Source organism: Dama dama, chromosome 28 (assembly GCF_033118175.1).
Source record: "Dama dama isolate Ldn47 chromosome 28, ASM3311817v1, whole genome shotgun sequence".
In the NCBI taxonomy this organism is placed as follows: domain Eukaryota; kingdom Metazoa; phylum Chordata; class Mammalia; order Artiodactyla; family Cervidae; genus Dama; species Dama dama.
This window is the reverse complement of record NC_083708.1, coordinates 38,179,556-38,196,313: the sequence shown is the minus strand read 5'-3', so window position 1 is coordinate 38,196,313 and position 16,758 is coordinate 38,179,556. Positions and strand designations below refer to the sequence as shown.

The window sequence follows — 16,758 nt, the reverse complement described above, 5'->3', positions numbered from 1 at the left end:
TGTGTTCAGTGTAAGTATGGGAAAGGCTGGTGACGACTGGATTTATCTACAACATATACTGGGGCGTTTTGTGTGGGGAGGGTCCTAACACCTCATGAAATGATAAAGAAGAACCAGGTAAGGCAGATGGGACAAGGGTAGGGACACAGCCTCCTCTTCACTGCTGCATCCCAGCCCCCAGCACGCAAATATTTTTGACCAGTTTGAGGCCGAGCTTACAGGTTGGTTGAGTTGCTAGAGTATGACGTCTAGTAATTTCCCTACTCATGACAACTTTTCCGTTCTAATTGTGCTTTATATTCTTCAACTCTCATGGAGAGGAGTTAATTGGTTTTGAGACTTTCTCTGATCACACATGTGTAATTAGTGACAAGGTGTCATCTAAAGCTTAAATAATAGAAGTAAAGTATGTTTATCCAGACTAGTGTCGATGTGGAGTAATTTAAAGATACGGAAATGGGTGGCTAGAGGTACACAGTCAGTGTATAGTCGGCCCTGCTAAGGTGGAACACCCTCTCTCATACCTTGTGCCATGTGCTTCCAGGAGAATGGGGTGTCTGAGTGGACCACCACCACATAGACTAGCAGATTCTGCCCCGGTCTCGTGACCCCCACACACATCTGTAGAATGTAAAGTGCTCCCTTGTGTTGATTATTTAATTTATGAGGCATTGTACAAACCTCAACATAAATCGGATATCCCTGGGTCTGCTCCTGTGAACACACAGCTTCCTTTTACGTTTCTGACTCCTCAGGAGCCGCCCTGGGGACTTCTCACAGTTCCCTGCCGGTGTCTCTTGGCTCCTGGTCTCTAGCTTTCGGGGATGCCCCGTTCTGGGGTCCCCGTCCCACATCTTCCTTGCAAGGCGCTTTCTAAGTTCAGTGTCACATTCACCTCCACAGCTACGCTGTCCCACATCCGGAGTAGTGTGTCAGACCTGGTGCCTCCTTTTCTCTCCTGGAACCAAATTCCTAGGTCATAAAACCTACCTGTATACATAATGAAAAAAAAAAAAAAAAATCAGTAATGCCCCACTTGTAACATAAAAAGAAATAAAAAGTAATTTTTGGATAAAATAATATGTATTTTAAAAGCTAATGTTTGGGACACATGTGACAACATAGAGGAGCCTTGAAGACATTATGCTAAATGAAATAAACCAGATAAAAAGTGTATGATGTCACTTAGATGAGGTACCTAGGGGAGTCAGATTCAGAGATGGAAGTACAATGAGGGCTCCCAGGGACTTTGAGAAATGGGGAAGGGGGGAGATATTATTTAATGGGTTTGGAGTTTCAGTTTGAGAAAGTGAAGAAGTTCTGGAGATGGATGGTGGTGATAGTTACATAAGAACGTGAATGTACTTAATGCCACTGACTGTATACACTTTAAAATGGCTTAAATGGTAAATGTTAAGTGATTAAAAAAATATAAAATAAAAAATTAATTGGATAAAAGGCAATGTTTGGGCACAACTATATCAGATAAAAATAGCCTCCGTAGATTTCCAGAACATCCCTCCAAGGGAGTGAGGCAGTGTGCAGTGTCAACTTGAAACCAAGGAACTGATGTCCAAGATCTTAGACTCTGTAAGGAATAGAGCTCACAATTTGACTCCAAAGACTTTTTTTTACCTGCTCTGCCGAGGCCTTCCAGCTCTCAGTCTATGAAAGTTTTTCTCTGTGCCATGCCAGCTGCCTTAATCCAGACCACTTAGGCTTTCTACTTTCTTATCTATCCTACAGAGGTGTGGTCCTTTTCTTCCCGAACGCTTTAAAATCACAAGACGGGATCGAACATGTCTAAAATAATGTTAGTCACCACCACCTCACCCCGAATCTGAAGTAGTCTTATTCTTTAAAGAGGGGGGTAAAAAATTGGGATAGACAATTTCAGAAGTGTGTGAAAGTGACGACAGTGGAAGGGAGACTGATCTGAGCTTAATCCTATTTTTTTTTTTCTTTTTTGGCCATCCCATGAGGCATATAGGGTCTTAGTTCCCTGACCAGGAATCAAACTGATGCGCACTGCAGTGGAAGTATGGAGTCCTACCCATTGGGCTGCCAAAGAATTCCGTGATCCTAACGATTTTTAATCTTTATTCAGATAAATTTTTAAAAAATGTGATGTGATCCTAGGGAGAGAATTTAAGAGCTAACTCTTAGAATTAGTAGAAAAGACAAGCTCTATGGTGTGCCTTAGAAAGACTGAAGGAGAAAGGAGGCCAGAAGGCTTTTGGTAAAAGGGTTCTCTAGCCAGCATCACTAGCCTGAAAGAATCTTAGTGAGGAGAGGTTAGAAGAAGGTAGACTTTTTGTGGAAGGATCAGGCTTTTATCACTTTAAAATTAAGGACAAAATTAAGAAGCTAAGTAAGAACTAATAATGCTCCAGGGTCATTATCAAATTACCCCAAATCCTAGTGATTTAAATAATACTTTCTGAAGTTATCCCTTCCTATTTTAAGACGAAGTCTATCTTAAACTTCAAAAATTCAGCCTTAATTGAACTAGCCTTTTGCTGGGTGCATTTGTTCATTTTGGACTATTTTTCTAAATTCATGCAGTCCAGCTGTTGACTAGAAACTCCATAACCCACACCTGTCTATCTGCATGTACATTTAGCTGATGGGTGATTTTATCACCTGGTGAATCCAGGAGTAAGTTTAGAAGAGCATACATCACCTCCTCCCTTTAAAAAAATAAATGAAAACATGGAAACTCAATGATGCCTCAGAAGAGCATTAACCACAACCAGGGGTCTGCATCTGTGGAGACCTTGCTACCGCTTTGTACCTTTCAAGTGCTGTCCTGGAGCGTTAGGCAGTCATGCAGGCATGCTCGGGACCATCGCGGAGCCCTCCTGAGCCATCCCAACCAGAGTAGAGGCATCTACGTCCTTCACAGATGGGCCCTGTCGTAACAGTTCACAGTCCACTGTGTTCATCCAGCCTAGCCAGGAACCAGGGGTCTGAGGGAGTGGTGACCCCGCTGTGCCAAGAATGAGCCTCCAAGAAAGCTGTTCCGAATCATATTTGGATTTGGGTGGAATGAATAAAAATTAAATCAACCAACAGATTAAACATCTTTCATAGTTCAGGAAGGACCAGAATAATTTTTGATAATTTGAGAACTGTCTGGTATGGATATTATTGTCAGGGTCACTAATGACATCAAGTTATCTAAAAACCCTAGTGATTTATTTTTTAAGATTAAGTTCATTGTAACGTCTATAATTTAGGACTATTTGAACTGGCATCTAAATCCAGATTGGTTTTGACAGATAATTCCTCTGAAACATTTTGCCAAATCTCATCTAAACAATTCTGTGTCAAGGATGAACTTTGCTTTAATCAAAGGAAAATTATTTTTGGAAAAAACAAAAAAGAAAAATAATCAGGTCTTAAGAATTTTTAGAGTTAGAAAATGTTTTCCAAATCAGACCAGGGATTTCCAAACCATCAGCTACCTTCCTTCCTTTAGAACCCTTCTTTTTCTACCCCTTGGTGGCTGTTAAATAAGTTCCTGGAAACTCTTCCCTCTTTTTTCTCAGTCTTGACTTTCTCAGTCTCTTTTCTAGTCCCACTCTTAATAGTGCCGTGTGTGATTACCGGCACCATGGAAACCCATCTCAATGAAATGGAAAGACTGGCCGTTTAAAAAAACAAACAGAGCCAACTGCCCATGCCTCCTAGAGTCCTGCCAGGCCAAAGGTCTGCCCTCCGCTGGGTTAGCTGCTGGGGAGGCAGGCAGTACGCATACCGCGGCTTTAATCACAACAGGTACCTTATTAGTAAAGAGACAGTGGGCTGCCTAAGATGTTAGTCCTTAAAAATGTTGGCAGGCAAGGAGATTCTGTGTTTTCACTTCAAGTACATCTTAGAGCTGTTTTACTTCAAAGCACGGTTGATCAAATTTAACATGTTAAAATGATATTTTGAGGCTGACATAATCAGTACTTGTCTTAATGGCCGTAAAGTCCTATTTCAATATTAAATGATGTAAAGGGGTTAATTTTATGTACCCAAATCTGTGGGCTTAGTTTTCTGCTAGCTTTAGTCACCTCACTGGACTCGCTGGTGTACTGTGGTCATGTAAAACTTTCTCAGGGAATGCCCTGCAGTGCTAACTTACTTTCTTAGCAAAAACAAAGATGGAGAAAACACAATTATTGTAAAAAAGAAAGAAAAAAACAAACCAAACCCTCAATCCATTCAGATTTCTGTTCATCTTTCTTTGAAGTCAAAGGGTAGTATAAAGTTTTGATTTGCAACAAAATCTGAGATTATCCATTAACTACTCTAGCAGCCTTCTACTGCCTTTCAAATGTACATGTAATTTTTAAAGGGACCAGGCTCTTTTCTTTGTGTTTACCTTTAAAAAAAAAGTGTATTTAAGTAGAATACATGTAAATACTCCACCTTAAAAGAGTTATGGAGTAGCTTTTCAGGTGTTAAAAGGATGTGTTCTTAGAAATTAAATTGCATGCAAGGAAGAGGCAACAAGCTGAACCTGCTAACCTCAGGATGAAGAGCAAGAGGGCAGAAGTGCTCGGAACTCAGCATCCCTGTGGGGAAGTAGGAAGCTGGAGAAATTCTGCATTCCACAGCCCCTGAAAATATGGTGCAGCATTTCTTATCCCATTTTTGAAAGTACGGTGGAAATGTAAATGATACAGATCCCTTGTCCCCACCAAAAGGAGCGCAACAGGACTGTCTGTTGTCCACCTCTTCCTCAGCTTGATGGTATGGATCTGGTGAGGAGGGCAGAGGATCGGGGAATGGGATGCCCACAGGTAAGGACAGGTAATGACTGCTGCCTGGAATCTGTTCTCTCCCAAAGGGCATAGTAACTGCAGCAACAGTGGATGATAAATAGGGTTTTGTTTTTTGTCCTCAGTTCTGCAGAGGCAGTTGTTCCATTAGTTCCATAGCCTGCAGTGCTCTGCTGGGCCTGTTTTTACCCTGCTTTCCTGGCCTTCCTGAAATACTGCCTTTGTTAGCACTTGCTACTTGAGTCAGTCAGCTGTTACTACAAGTCTGCTGTCAGAAACAAACTTGTTTTTGTTTTACATCTTCAGTAGTTTTCCTCCTTTAACTGCTATCCCCTAATGATACATAATTTAACGTGTATGTACCAGAGTTTTATCATGTTTCTTTTTGTAATAAATTATGTAAAAGATATTAAATGAAGACCACTCATCCCCTTAAAATGGTGCAGATGGAGGGGAGGACAGTGAGGCTAATGACTGTTTATGGCATGGCCAGATAACAGGCAATCTTAGAAAGCCGTACTGTAGGTAATTATTGGACTTTTTTGTTTCCCCCCACACTGCCAGCCTTGTGGGATCTTATTAACAGTTCCCCAACCATATATTGAACCCAGGCGCTCGGCACCCAGCCCTAATCACTGGACTGGCCAAGGAGTTCCCTAGTTATTGCATCTTTTGGACCACTGGGCGCCTTGATTTGCAGCTGCTTAGCGTCACGGGATTTCAGGGGCTTCCGCAGATAAAGTGAGTTGAGGTTCCCTTCTGGTGGGCCGTCTTCTGTGGTGAAACCGATCGTCAGGGAGAAGCTTGGGTTTCTAGTGCACTGCGTCAGCTGTGTTGGAGCTGGTTTCATACGACGGCTGCTGCTGGGCTTCCTTCACAGCGGACTCTGAGCCAGAAGACTCGCCCGGCTTCTCAGCGGAAGATCGCTGCTGATGGCGCTGCTGATGGTCTGCGCCTGGGGCTCCCCTGTAGGCGAGAGGTGAGCGGGAGAAGCTGGGCTGCGCCCGCGCAGTGAGAGGCGCCCTTTCTTAGGCACTGGCTCTGGGCTCTGGCGAGTGGGGACGAACTTCTGCCTTCACCTGGCTGGTCAGAATCCTGTCATCCATGGAGAGAGGCTGACTCGCCATTGACTTGAAGTGGGGATGGTCAGGAGGGAAGGGCGTAAACCGTGAGCACGCGTCTTGCTTCCTTCTGTCGCCCATGGATAAGGAGTGAGAAGCTATGATGGGATTTAAGTTCTTGGTTATCTTTGGATAACACAACAAAAAGAGGGTTTCACCCAGTTCAAAAATGGCTTCTGTGACTGATGAAGTGAAGTTGTTGTTGGAATGATGGAAAATGTTTCCAGAGCAGGCAGCACCCAGGCGCTGGTCATCCCTGAGAGGTGTGCAGCCCTGGAGTAAACATGTTTAGAATAGAAACAAAAGACTAGTTCCTGCCGTAAAGGCATTTCCACATGTGGATAAAGTCTGTTTTAAAACCACTGTTCTAAAAATGATGTTACCCCCTGTTGAAGTGAAATGTTAGTCACTCAGTCTTGTCCGACTCTTTGCGACCCCATGGACTATAGCCTGCCAGGCTTCTCTGTCCATGAAATTCTCCAGGCAAGAATACTGGACTGGGTTGCCATGCCCTCCTCCAGGGGATCTTCCCGACTCAGGGATCAAACGCAGGTCTCTTGCATTGCAGGCAGACTCTTTACCGACTAAGCCACTGGCAAAACCTATCCCCGTGTAGATAATAGTTTCTAATAAGAGCTTTGTATTGGTTTAAATAAGTGAGGTTAAATATGGGAACATCTGGTCAACATTTCCATGTCCCTACCCATGTGACTCTTGTTGGAAATACCAGTTTTGCCAGTACTCGTGTCTTCTGCTAAACTAAACTATGTGCCAGTCTCCAGAGAATGAAGAATGGGTGGGGATTTGGGGAATAGCTGCAGCAGTAGTGGGGGGCCCAGGCTGCGGGTAGAATACACTAGCTCTCCCGCAGGCTATTTCCTCAATGAGGAAGGATCTCTTGGACCAAAAGATGCCGCCTCCCCAGATGCTGTTTTCCAGTTCCCTATTTCCTGCCCAAACAAAACCAAGAAACAGAAACAAAATAAACCACAACTTAACTTTGCAAATTTTGGCTGAGGGTAGGAAAGGAGGTATCAAAAGCTGAAGTTCTTGCTTTATTTCAACAACAACAAAATTCAATGAAATAAGGCCCGTTATAGCTGAAGAAGTAAGTTTCCACTTAAGCATACTTTGAATTTACCAAATTTACCATTAGGGATTACAAAGTGTAGAGCAGGGGGGGAAGAAAAATAAACCACTAATAAAGGATAATAGTTCGGCAGGCATGTGTTCTTAGTTTCATCAAAACAATGACTAGCATATTCAATCTGGTTTGAATTCTAAAGAATGTCTCTTAAAAAGTTATACTAGATCCTTTGAGGGATTTCTAAAGTGGATTAATACATGAGAGTCTGAATTCAAATTCCAAATAAAGCTGATGAATTCACGTAATTATATCTCACCTGCCTCAGATCAAGTTATTCATTTTCTTCAGAATTGAGCTGGAATCCATCTCTGATAAGGACCTGAAGGAAATGAGCCAGTTTGAAGTCACTTTTATCAACAGCTGTTTTATTTTTGTGTCCACAAGGGAATTTTTTAGACCCAGCACTCTTTAATAGAAATATAATGCAAGACACATGTCATTTAAAATTTTCTTGTCATATTTTTAAAAGTTAAAAAAAAAAAAACCAGAAAAAAGACCTCAGAAATGAAATGTTTTCATATTTTATTTAGCCAATATAGCCAAAGTATTATTCCAACAAAGAATCGGTATTTTGAAATTATTGAGATATTTTACATGGTTTTTTATTCCACTAAGGTTTCTAAATTTTCTGTGTGTTTTACACTTAAAGCACATCTCAAATTAGCTACATTTCAAGTGCTGGACAGCCCAGCCCACCGTGGCCAGCACCCGCTGTACTGGACCACACGGCACCAACGTGGTGTGCGAGAGGCGGCAGCTGGAGGCAAGGCTTCATCTGACAAACCAGGAGTCTGAGCTTTACCCTGAAGCCTGCAAGGCCACAGTGGTGGAGCGGTGTTATTTACAATTTTGAACTTCATCTGGTGGTCTCAGGGAATGCAGGTTAGAGATTTAGGATTGAGGGCTCTAACCCGTAGCACGTTCAAGTGGGTGTAGGGATCCAGGGGAGGAGTGATCGCCCAAAGTAAAAACAGTGTGGGGAGCGTGGACCACGGGAGGGTGTCTGAGAGGTTTGGGAGGAAAGATCATTGGAATTGGATGGTGGCTGCTGGATTAGAAGGGGGGGGGGGGGTAGTCTAGGATGGTTGTCCCGTTTTTACCTGGGTGGTTGAGTCCACAGCAGTGGTGGTGACTGAAATGGAAGGAGGAAGGTTGTGAGCCCGCCACGCTCCTCTGTCCATGGGATTCTCCAGGCAAGAATACTGGGGTGGGTTGCCGTGCCCTCCTCCAGGGGATCTTTCTGACCCAGGGGTCGAACCCATGTCTCTTAGCATTAGCAGGCAGGTTCTTTAACCACTGGTGCCACCTATGACGCCAGAAGGGCTGGGGAGGGCACTCAGTACTTAAGGTACCCATGAAGGCTAGGCAGAAACCCGAAGGGGACGTAAGGGTCAGATAATCAAGGACAGCTTTATGGAAAAGGTGGGACTTGGGCAGAGTCTTAGAGAACCAGGAGAAGGGGCAGCAGAAATGTAGACAGATGAGAAGGTGTTGGACATGTCTAAGTGACACCGTGATTAAACCTTCCTGCTGGGCCAGATGGGATTAGGGCTGAGATCAAAGCTGTTGTGTTTGGCACACGTGGGGTTGGATCATGCAGTGTTCTAAATTTTAGATGCCAACATTTCCACACAAAAGGCCAGATTTCTGACTTTTCTTTAAAATAAAAGGCAGCCAGGAGGTTGATTTGGCAGCGCAGGTGGTCCTATACGGTAATGATGGGACTGAGTGTAACGGCCCCTCTCCAGCAAGTCTCTTTTACTCCTTCCTGCTGTTTACCCGAATCCTGTAGACATTTGAGTTTTCTGAGTCAAGGATTGGTAGGTAATAAAGTTACAGAGATAGATCAGTGACAGATTATAGAGGGCTTTTAATACCAAAGTAAGGGGTATAAATGTAGTCAGCTGATGTATAAGGGACTGATGAGATTAAAGCCATGTTTAGGAGAGTTATTCTGTTCTGGTTGTTGGATATTTATTTATTTGGCTGCGCCAGGTCTTAATCGTGGCATGCAGTATCTTCATGTGGGATAGATCCCTATGTAGCATGTGGGATCTAGTTCCCTGACCAGGGATCGAACCTGGGCCCCCACAGCATCTTAGCCACTGGACCATCTCCTTGGAGAGAGATCCTGGACCACTGTGAAAATACAAAAGTGAGGGAGAACAGTTAACCAGTTTTGAAAGGGAAAGGAGAGATGTGATGGTGTTGGTTACCCAAGTAGGCCTAAAACTGCAAAATGGAGGTCTTCTAAGGCGATGTCGTCCAGAAAGGCTGCAAGTGCCACAAGCGATCGTCTGGGCCAGCGTGCTTTCTGGGAAACTGACTTTGCAGGCTTTCAGAGTTCAGCCCAGTGTTTGGTGTAGGGGACAGTGAGTCTGATTGAAACAACTGCTTGGTATAATAGCTCCGTGATTGCAGAGAAAGCAGTGGAAGCACACACACACCTTTTCTTCTTGCTACGAGCACAGACGGGTGAGCACTGAGAAAGTGGTAGTGCTGAGCAAGGAGTGGAAAGCGCGGGGCTTCGGGGCCGTGGGAGCAAAGCTTATATTAGACAGTGGGTGCTGGGCCACCGGTTCTGTCACCCAGAATAGCACCTGCTGGTCACACTCCTTTTGAAACAGTCGGGTTGTAGATCTGCAGTCACTGTTCTAAGTAGACTATACATGGAGGGAAAAGGTCCTTTAGCAAGAAGGCTAAAATTAATATCACTCTTAACTTCTTGTCAGGCCCTAAGTTCTTTACATAGATATTTAATCCTTACAAGCACCTTCTTGAAGTACTAGTGCTGTCTCCATTTTATAGACAGGGAAACTGAGGCCCTAGAGGTTAAGAATTTAACTAAGGTCATAGGGCTAACAAGGGATGGAAACAGGACTTAAATGCAGACATAATCTCTTGCGCCTTTCCTTTAACCTCTACCTTTCTTTTAACCACTGTGTTAAACCGCTTCTGTATTTTTATCTGTTCTAATGCCACACAAATAGGCAGATCCTCAGGTAGAGAGCCTTATGCTTTTATCCCGGAAGCTCCAGTGTAACTTATTTCAGTTTGGTTTAGGTCCTCCTAGAAGAGATGAGACTCCAGAATTGAGCCTTCAGACTGCCTTTCAGGGGAGCAGATGATGGGCTGGGTCCTTGGGTGACCTTGTGGCGTGGTGTGTTCAAAGGTCTCTTCTCTTGCTTTAGCTCATGGCCCAATGATAACTGATAAAGGGTGTGCTGGTTACCTTTTATTAAAAATATTTTAAAAACCCTCTTATAAAAATTGTTATTTATACAAGCTAAACCATGTTGGCTTTTCTTCATGTGTTCTCATGAAAAATTATCATAGAATACATTTTTATAAAAATTTGACTATGGAAGGAGAATCTGTTACATGTACAAAAAAAGGCATTTGTACAAAGCCTCAAAACTTGTCAAGTTTTCCTACCACATTTAGTGTGGCTTCTTTCTCTTTGGTCTATAGATGAAACATGTGAATGAAAGGTTTGAAGATGAGAAAAATAAAGAGGTGGTTCTCACGTGCATCGGCATCACTTCAGGAGTCGGACGGCTGTTCTTCGGCCGGATCGCGGATTACGTGCCTGGTGTGAAGAAAATTTATCTCCAGGTACTTTTTTTTTTTTTTAAACATCTTTTACTATGTAAAGTTTTAAACCTCATTGATGAACCTCCCATGTACCCATCCCATAGTGTCAACCATTATTGCATGTATTTCCACGGGAACTGAGAAGTATAGGGAAATGCTTTCAGGTCAGCCTCTGGGAGTGGAGATGGGCTTGTGGTGTTGCTTTGATTCTTTTTTTTTTCTATTTTTGCTGTGCTGGGTCTTCTTGGTCGTGTGGGATCCGCTCTTTGTTGAGGTGTGCAGGCTTCTCTTTGCGGCGATGTCTCGTCGCAGAGCACAGGCTCTAGGCTGTGGGGCCTCAATGGTTGAAGTATGTGGGCTCAGTGGTGGTGGCGTCCAGGCTCTCAAGCGCGGGCTCAGTAGAAGTTGCTCCGCGGCATGTGGGATCTTCCTGTCCCCTCTGCATTGGCAAGTGGATTCTTTATCACTGAGCCACCAGGACAGCCCTTAATAAGCCTTTATTCCTTAATAAGCCTTTATTCCTCTAGCAAATTTATCCTTGTCACCTAATGGCTCATATATGTACTTATTTACTTAAATTCTTCCGTAAAATGAGAACTATTTTCTAGACCCTTTTACAAGCAGCTTTTAAAGGGCAAAATCAGTTATGAGGTCTGGGTTTTCTCTTTGGCTGTGCTGCATGGCATGTGGGATCTTAGTTCCCTGACCAGGGATTGAACCAGTGCTCTGGTTTGCAGAGGGAGCTCAGAGTCTTGACCACTGGACTGCCAGGGTAGTCCAGAGTTTGGGGTTTTCAACATGAGAAATTGGCGAACAAACAATATTCTTTGTTCTGTCATGGAACTGCACCAAACCAGAATGGTTTTCTATCTTTTGCTTTTTTTCTAAGAATGCTTTATTTTTGACGTAGTTCTCACGGTCATGTGCCTTTTGCAGTACCCTGTGAAATTCAGGGATGTGCGTGTCTTTTGAGTTTCTTTACTGCAGATTGCCTTCTGGGTGTTGTGGGCTGTGCTGTCCCGAGACCATACTGATGTTCACTTCACAAGTATTGAAGTGACTCCTCCATGCTGGCTACTGTGCTAAATGCTACAGATGAAACACCACCTGTGTGCTCTGTGACGAATGGTCTCTGGGTGAGACAGATAAAGCCAGGTTGCAGCACAGTGGACTAACGGGGCTAGGTGGAGCCACAGAAACACAGGCACGAAGCAACTAAATCACTAGAGGAGGTCTGAGCAGGCTCCCTTGGCTGGCGGACTGTTGAGAGGTAACAGTTAGATAGATAAGGAAAACGGAGAAGAGTGTTGCAAGCAGAGGAAGCTGCGTGGGCAAAGAGACGGAGACGTGACATTGTGTGCTGTGTCTGGGAAGCAGTGTTTGGGTGGACTCTGGGAGCTGGTGATGGACAGGGAGGCCTGGTGTGCTGTGGTTCATGGGGTCGCAGAGAGTCGGACACGACTGAGCGACTGAACTTTAAGAGAGAATAGTAGGTTGCTTGGCCGGGGAATAGGCAGGAGTCAGGTTGGGAAGGACCTTTGTGAGCACAGAAGAGGCTGAGCTCGATCCTGAAATCTACCAGGAGCCATTAAGGGTTTTTTTAATACAAGGGAGTGACAAGAGTTGTATTTTATAAAGCTTAACCGAACAGCTGTGAAGGGTGAATACAGAGGAGGAGGGGCCAGGGTTCATACAGTCACAAAAGGCTACATGTTGTGTGGTTCCCTTTATACGCAGTGTCCAGAATTGTGGCGGATCCAGGGACAGAAAGTGTAGATCAGTGGTTGCTGGTGGCTGAGCGAAGAAGGGTCTGGGGAGTGACTGCTACTGGCTGTGGGGCTTCTTTTGGGGTGATGTAAATATTCTAAAACTACACACCAGTGAAGGTCAGTGAACCGAGTGCGCCTTTCCTTCCAGGTGCGTGCTGCTGCACTTACAGATGCGAACACGGAGGGGCAGAGGGGCTGCCTCACTGTGGGTGTCTCTATAGATCTAGGCGGTCAGCGCAGTAAGGAGTCTGGTCACCTAGCTGGAAGGCTGGGAGAGTACTACCTTTAGAAGTATTCCTGTGTTATGATCATTTCCCCTTTTATTAACACCTTAACTGCCGGTATCCCTGTCCAAACGTTTAACAGAACAGTCTTGTTCTCAAGCGTCAAGGGAGCCCTCTAGTGGACATTTGTTGCCTTAGAGACTTTCGGCTTCCTTTCATTTATTAAAAGATTGAGTGTCTACTGTGCCCCAAGCACCAGCCCCGACCCTGGTGGGTGATACAAACATGATACAGACATGGTCCCTGAGTTTCTGGAGTGAGACCTGAGGCAGGGAAAAGCTGGGCATGATTGGGAACTCGAGAAGACAGGGAGAGTGGCCTGGGAAGAGGCTGGAAAGAGCAGGACATGGGGACAGGAGGGGCCAGATTAACCAGGGCCTTGGAATACACCATGGAGACATTTTACTTTAAGCTTAGTAGGTCCTTGTTGGAGAATGACGTGATCTTGCATTTGGAAGTCGGCGTGGTTGCTGTGGTGTGTGCAGGATTGAAGACTGCGAGGGAGGCGGGAGCACAAGAGGGAGACCAGGGAGGAGATAATCCGGCGTCCAGGTTAGAGAGGATGGAGGCCAGACTGCAGTGACGCGATGGATGAAGGCATCGGGTGTTTAATACATCAGCGCTTTACCCCAAAACAACTTTGACTTTAGAAAGGATCCCCCCTTACCAGTGGGGCAGTCGGGTCCTTTACAACGTAACAGGGGGCAGATGTGTTAGTAGTTCATGTAACTGAGGAAAGAAAACAGCCTTTTCTGACTTGGCCCACGTGTGGCCTACAGTTACACGGAAGTGAGTGAAGAATGAGTAATTTCGTTTTGGATGAAAGGTTAGCCACAGCCTGGCTTCTTTTAAGTCGCATCTAGTTTTTTCTTTCATCCAAACGTGGTACAGCGTGTGTCACGCCTGTAGTACGTGCTGAGTCACAGGCGAGGTGACTGCAGTCCAGGGAGGCCCGTGCAGCAGAAGGCTGGCCTTCAGTGTCCCGGCTGCTGGGAGCCCCCGACATCCCTCCCCACTCCGTCTCTCCCCTGCCCCAACTCCCGAATCTCGTGTGGTTTTTGATTCTTGGCTCTTCTCTGCTGTGATCAAGTCCAGCTCTGCCTGTCGGCTTATTCCTCCTCCTCTCCCTGTCTCCCTGCCTGGCTGTTTGCCCTCTGGCCCAGCCGCTAGGGGCTGCAATGCTTCCGCAGCTTACCTTCCTCTCCTTCCTTTCGTGGGTGCTGGGTTTTCTCAGGCACATCTGCTCCTTGCTTCTGTCACAGCTCAGCCTTGTGGGGGCACAGCAGTTCTCCTCCCTCCCTGCCCCTGTGACACCAGTTCTGAGTAGCTTCTGGGCCCGGAACACAGTTCGCAACATTCCACGTGGTCTACTTTGGGGGCACAGTCATCTTGGGTTTGGGGAGGCTGCAGAGCAGAAAAGCACAGACTCTAAAGTGAGACCCAGCTTGTCTCCAGATCCTGCAGAGGGCCGTGTGAGGATTCATGGTGACAGCTTATGTAAACTGCTGGCCCAGGGGGATCATTAGTAAGTCCTTGCTTTTGTGAGATTTTAATATTCTGTGAAATACTGAGGCAGATTCTGATTTGGAACAGGTCTCAAGAAAAAGGAGACCTTGGTTTTTCTGATGTGGGGATCTTTGCTTATAGGTAACAGAGTTTAGGAATATATTTTACACTTTTACTAAAGAGTTCTGAATTTAAACTTCCAGCAAGGTCTTGGGTAACCGAGTATTTTCAGCCTAACAATTCTGAATACTGACCGAAGAGGTGATTGAAATGTATTATACAGAATAATGATGGGTAAAGAGAATCTCTGCAGAAGTTCCGGGAGTACTTCATTAGGAGAGGGAAGACTGTGTCCTGGCACATTCCCAGCCATCTTTCTTAACTTCACAGGCCTGTGTTTCTAGTCACCAGTACATTATTGCAGATTTCTCTTTACTGTGTACCTCTTTCAACAGTGTGAGGGTGTTTCAAAAGTTTGGAAGTTGTAACTCTAAGGAAAGAATCGAAAGCTTTGGATTAAGATCACTTTCCCACTGTGTCAGATTGCTCTGTGCCCGTGGACATACCAAAGTGTGGACATCATATCCATGTATGTAAGCAGACAAACCCCGATGAGTGCACACAGGAAAGGTCTGGGAGGACCATCAAATTATTGAGCGGTTATTCCTGACCAGGAGAGTGTGGGTTGAGGGTGGGAGGGGGTTGAAGGAAGACTTTCATTTATTACTGTATACATTTTTCTACAGTTTGAATTTTGTCAGGAATGCCTGAGTTACTTTTGAAATGCAGAATTGTTTTTTGTAACTTAGAAAAACGAATCACTTTTAGATCCATCTTCCTCTGGAAGTCACTTCTGCTTGCAGTAGAACGAACTGAGCCGCGTTGCCCAGTTTGTTGTTGCTGCTGCTGTTTTTTGTTCCCTTTTGGTGTTTTATGTTTTCTGAAAGATACCTTGGGATAAAAGGTATATGCTTTACCAAACATGAGCTGCTTCTACAATGGCATCCAGGTATTTAGCAGCTCCCCTGCCTGAACGAGGAATCAGATTACGATTCCCTCTTCTCACCTGGGACGCGGCATTGGGGCTGGTTGCTCCTCCAGGCAGAAATGGTGGTATTTATGTGCAGCAGGAAAGCTGAACAGACTTCTGGGTGAAGCACTTCCATAGGACTGCGTGCTTTAGAAGAAGCCGGATGCTCGGCTGTGCCCTGAACACTTTCCTTTGGTGTGATGGACCCCAGACCCCCAAGTAGAGGGTTCCGAGCCAGAGGCTCTGAAAGTCTGCAAACTTTATACTGGGTAAATTCATAGGAGCAACACTTCTTTCTAACTGTGGCCAAGAGAATATAAACTAATATAATTTGCATCTGCCAAATTCATAGGAGCAACACTTGTTTCTAACTGTGGCCAAGAGAATATAAACGAATACAATTTGTATCTGCCTCTGAAAGTGTCTTCTGCTTTTATTCAGGTGCAGCTCATTTTTTCCTCTTCCGTCATTATGCTTAGAGTTCTGAAGAAAACTTCCACTGACATTTCCTCCAAAAATGTTCTTGGTGACAGAAATGGGGACTGTAATAGCAAGGAATTTTTTTGTTGTTGTTCTTAGGTACATATACTTCTTCTAGAGACTGTAATATTATGACAGAAAATATTTCCTGTATAGTTTTAAGAAGCAGAAGCAAGAAAGACATCTCAACAGTCAATGTCTCATTAAATGGCAGTGCCAGAGCCTAGAAAAGGGTTAGGAACCTTTAAATCTCTTTTTTAAATCTAACCAGAGCTACTGTGTTTGGGGCGGAAAGAAAGATTGTAATACTAAATTACTCACCTTTCACACTGGGGGCTTGTATCTACAGATCAGTAGATATTTGGGCAAGTGATGAACTTCCTACACGCACAGTGCGCTAAACCTTGGTCTATGCTACTTGTGGGTGGAGCGTTCCTGAGTGTGGGGAACAAGTATGTCCTTGTCAGCTTGGCCTGCTACCTCTGAACTTAGCTACATTTAGGGTAGTTAAACCTGCTGAGAAACAGCAGCATTTCTCACTACTATTTAGCTGCAAATAAGGCAGAAGTAGCCAGGTATTTTCTGAGAGATACTGAAGAATAAGTTTGTAAATTTCTATCAATTCAATTCTTAAAGAAAAACCAAGAAATTTTACTTTAAATAACAACTCATAATTTTAACAATTATTGTTAAAATTTAACAGTTTTAAATACTAATTGTCAAATAGTTGAAAAAGAGAATATAAATTAATATAATTTGAATTGAGAAAAGGAGAGCTTGCAGTCAGGTAAAGTATTAAGAAGTAATAATGTGCTCAATATATATATATTAATAAACCTGAAACTCTTATATGAATGATTTCTTAGAAAACTGAACAAAGAATAAAAACTGGAAGGGACCAAAATGAATAGAAAAATCAGGATGAGCACTATATGTGTCTGGGTCTCATGTTAAATGAATTGGGTCCAAGAAAACATTTGTTTATTCAGCAAAACTGACTTTGTGCTATAAGCTGTCAACATTCACTCTGGTTGTCTTATCTTGCAGGAGATTGT

At 44.1% G+C, this 16,758-nt stretch overlaps 1 protein-coding gene across 1 annotated transcript in view; it reads left to right on the top strand.

Moving 5' to 3' along the window:
* The window catches only part of SLC16A10 (solute carrier family 16 member 10), a 115,980-nt gene that overhangs the window by 87,144 nt on the left and 12,078 nt on the right, over positions 1-16,758 (top strand). The window contains exon 4 of the mRNA XM_061131469.1: positions 10,512-10,655. Within this exon, the coding sequence (XP_060987452.1) occupies positions 10,512-10,655 (144 nt within the window). The remainder of the gene's footprint in view (positions 1-10,511; positions 10,656-16,758) is intronic.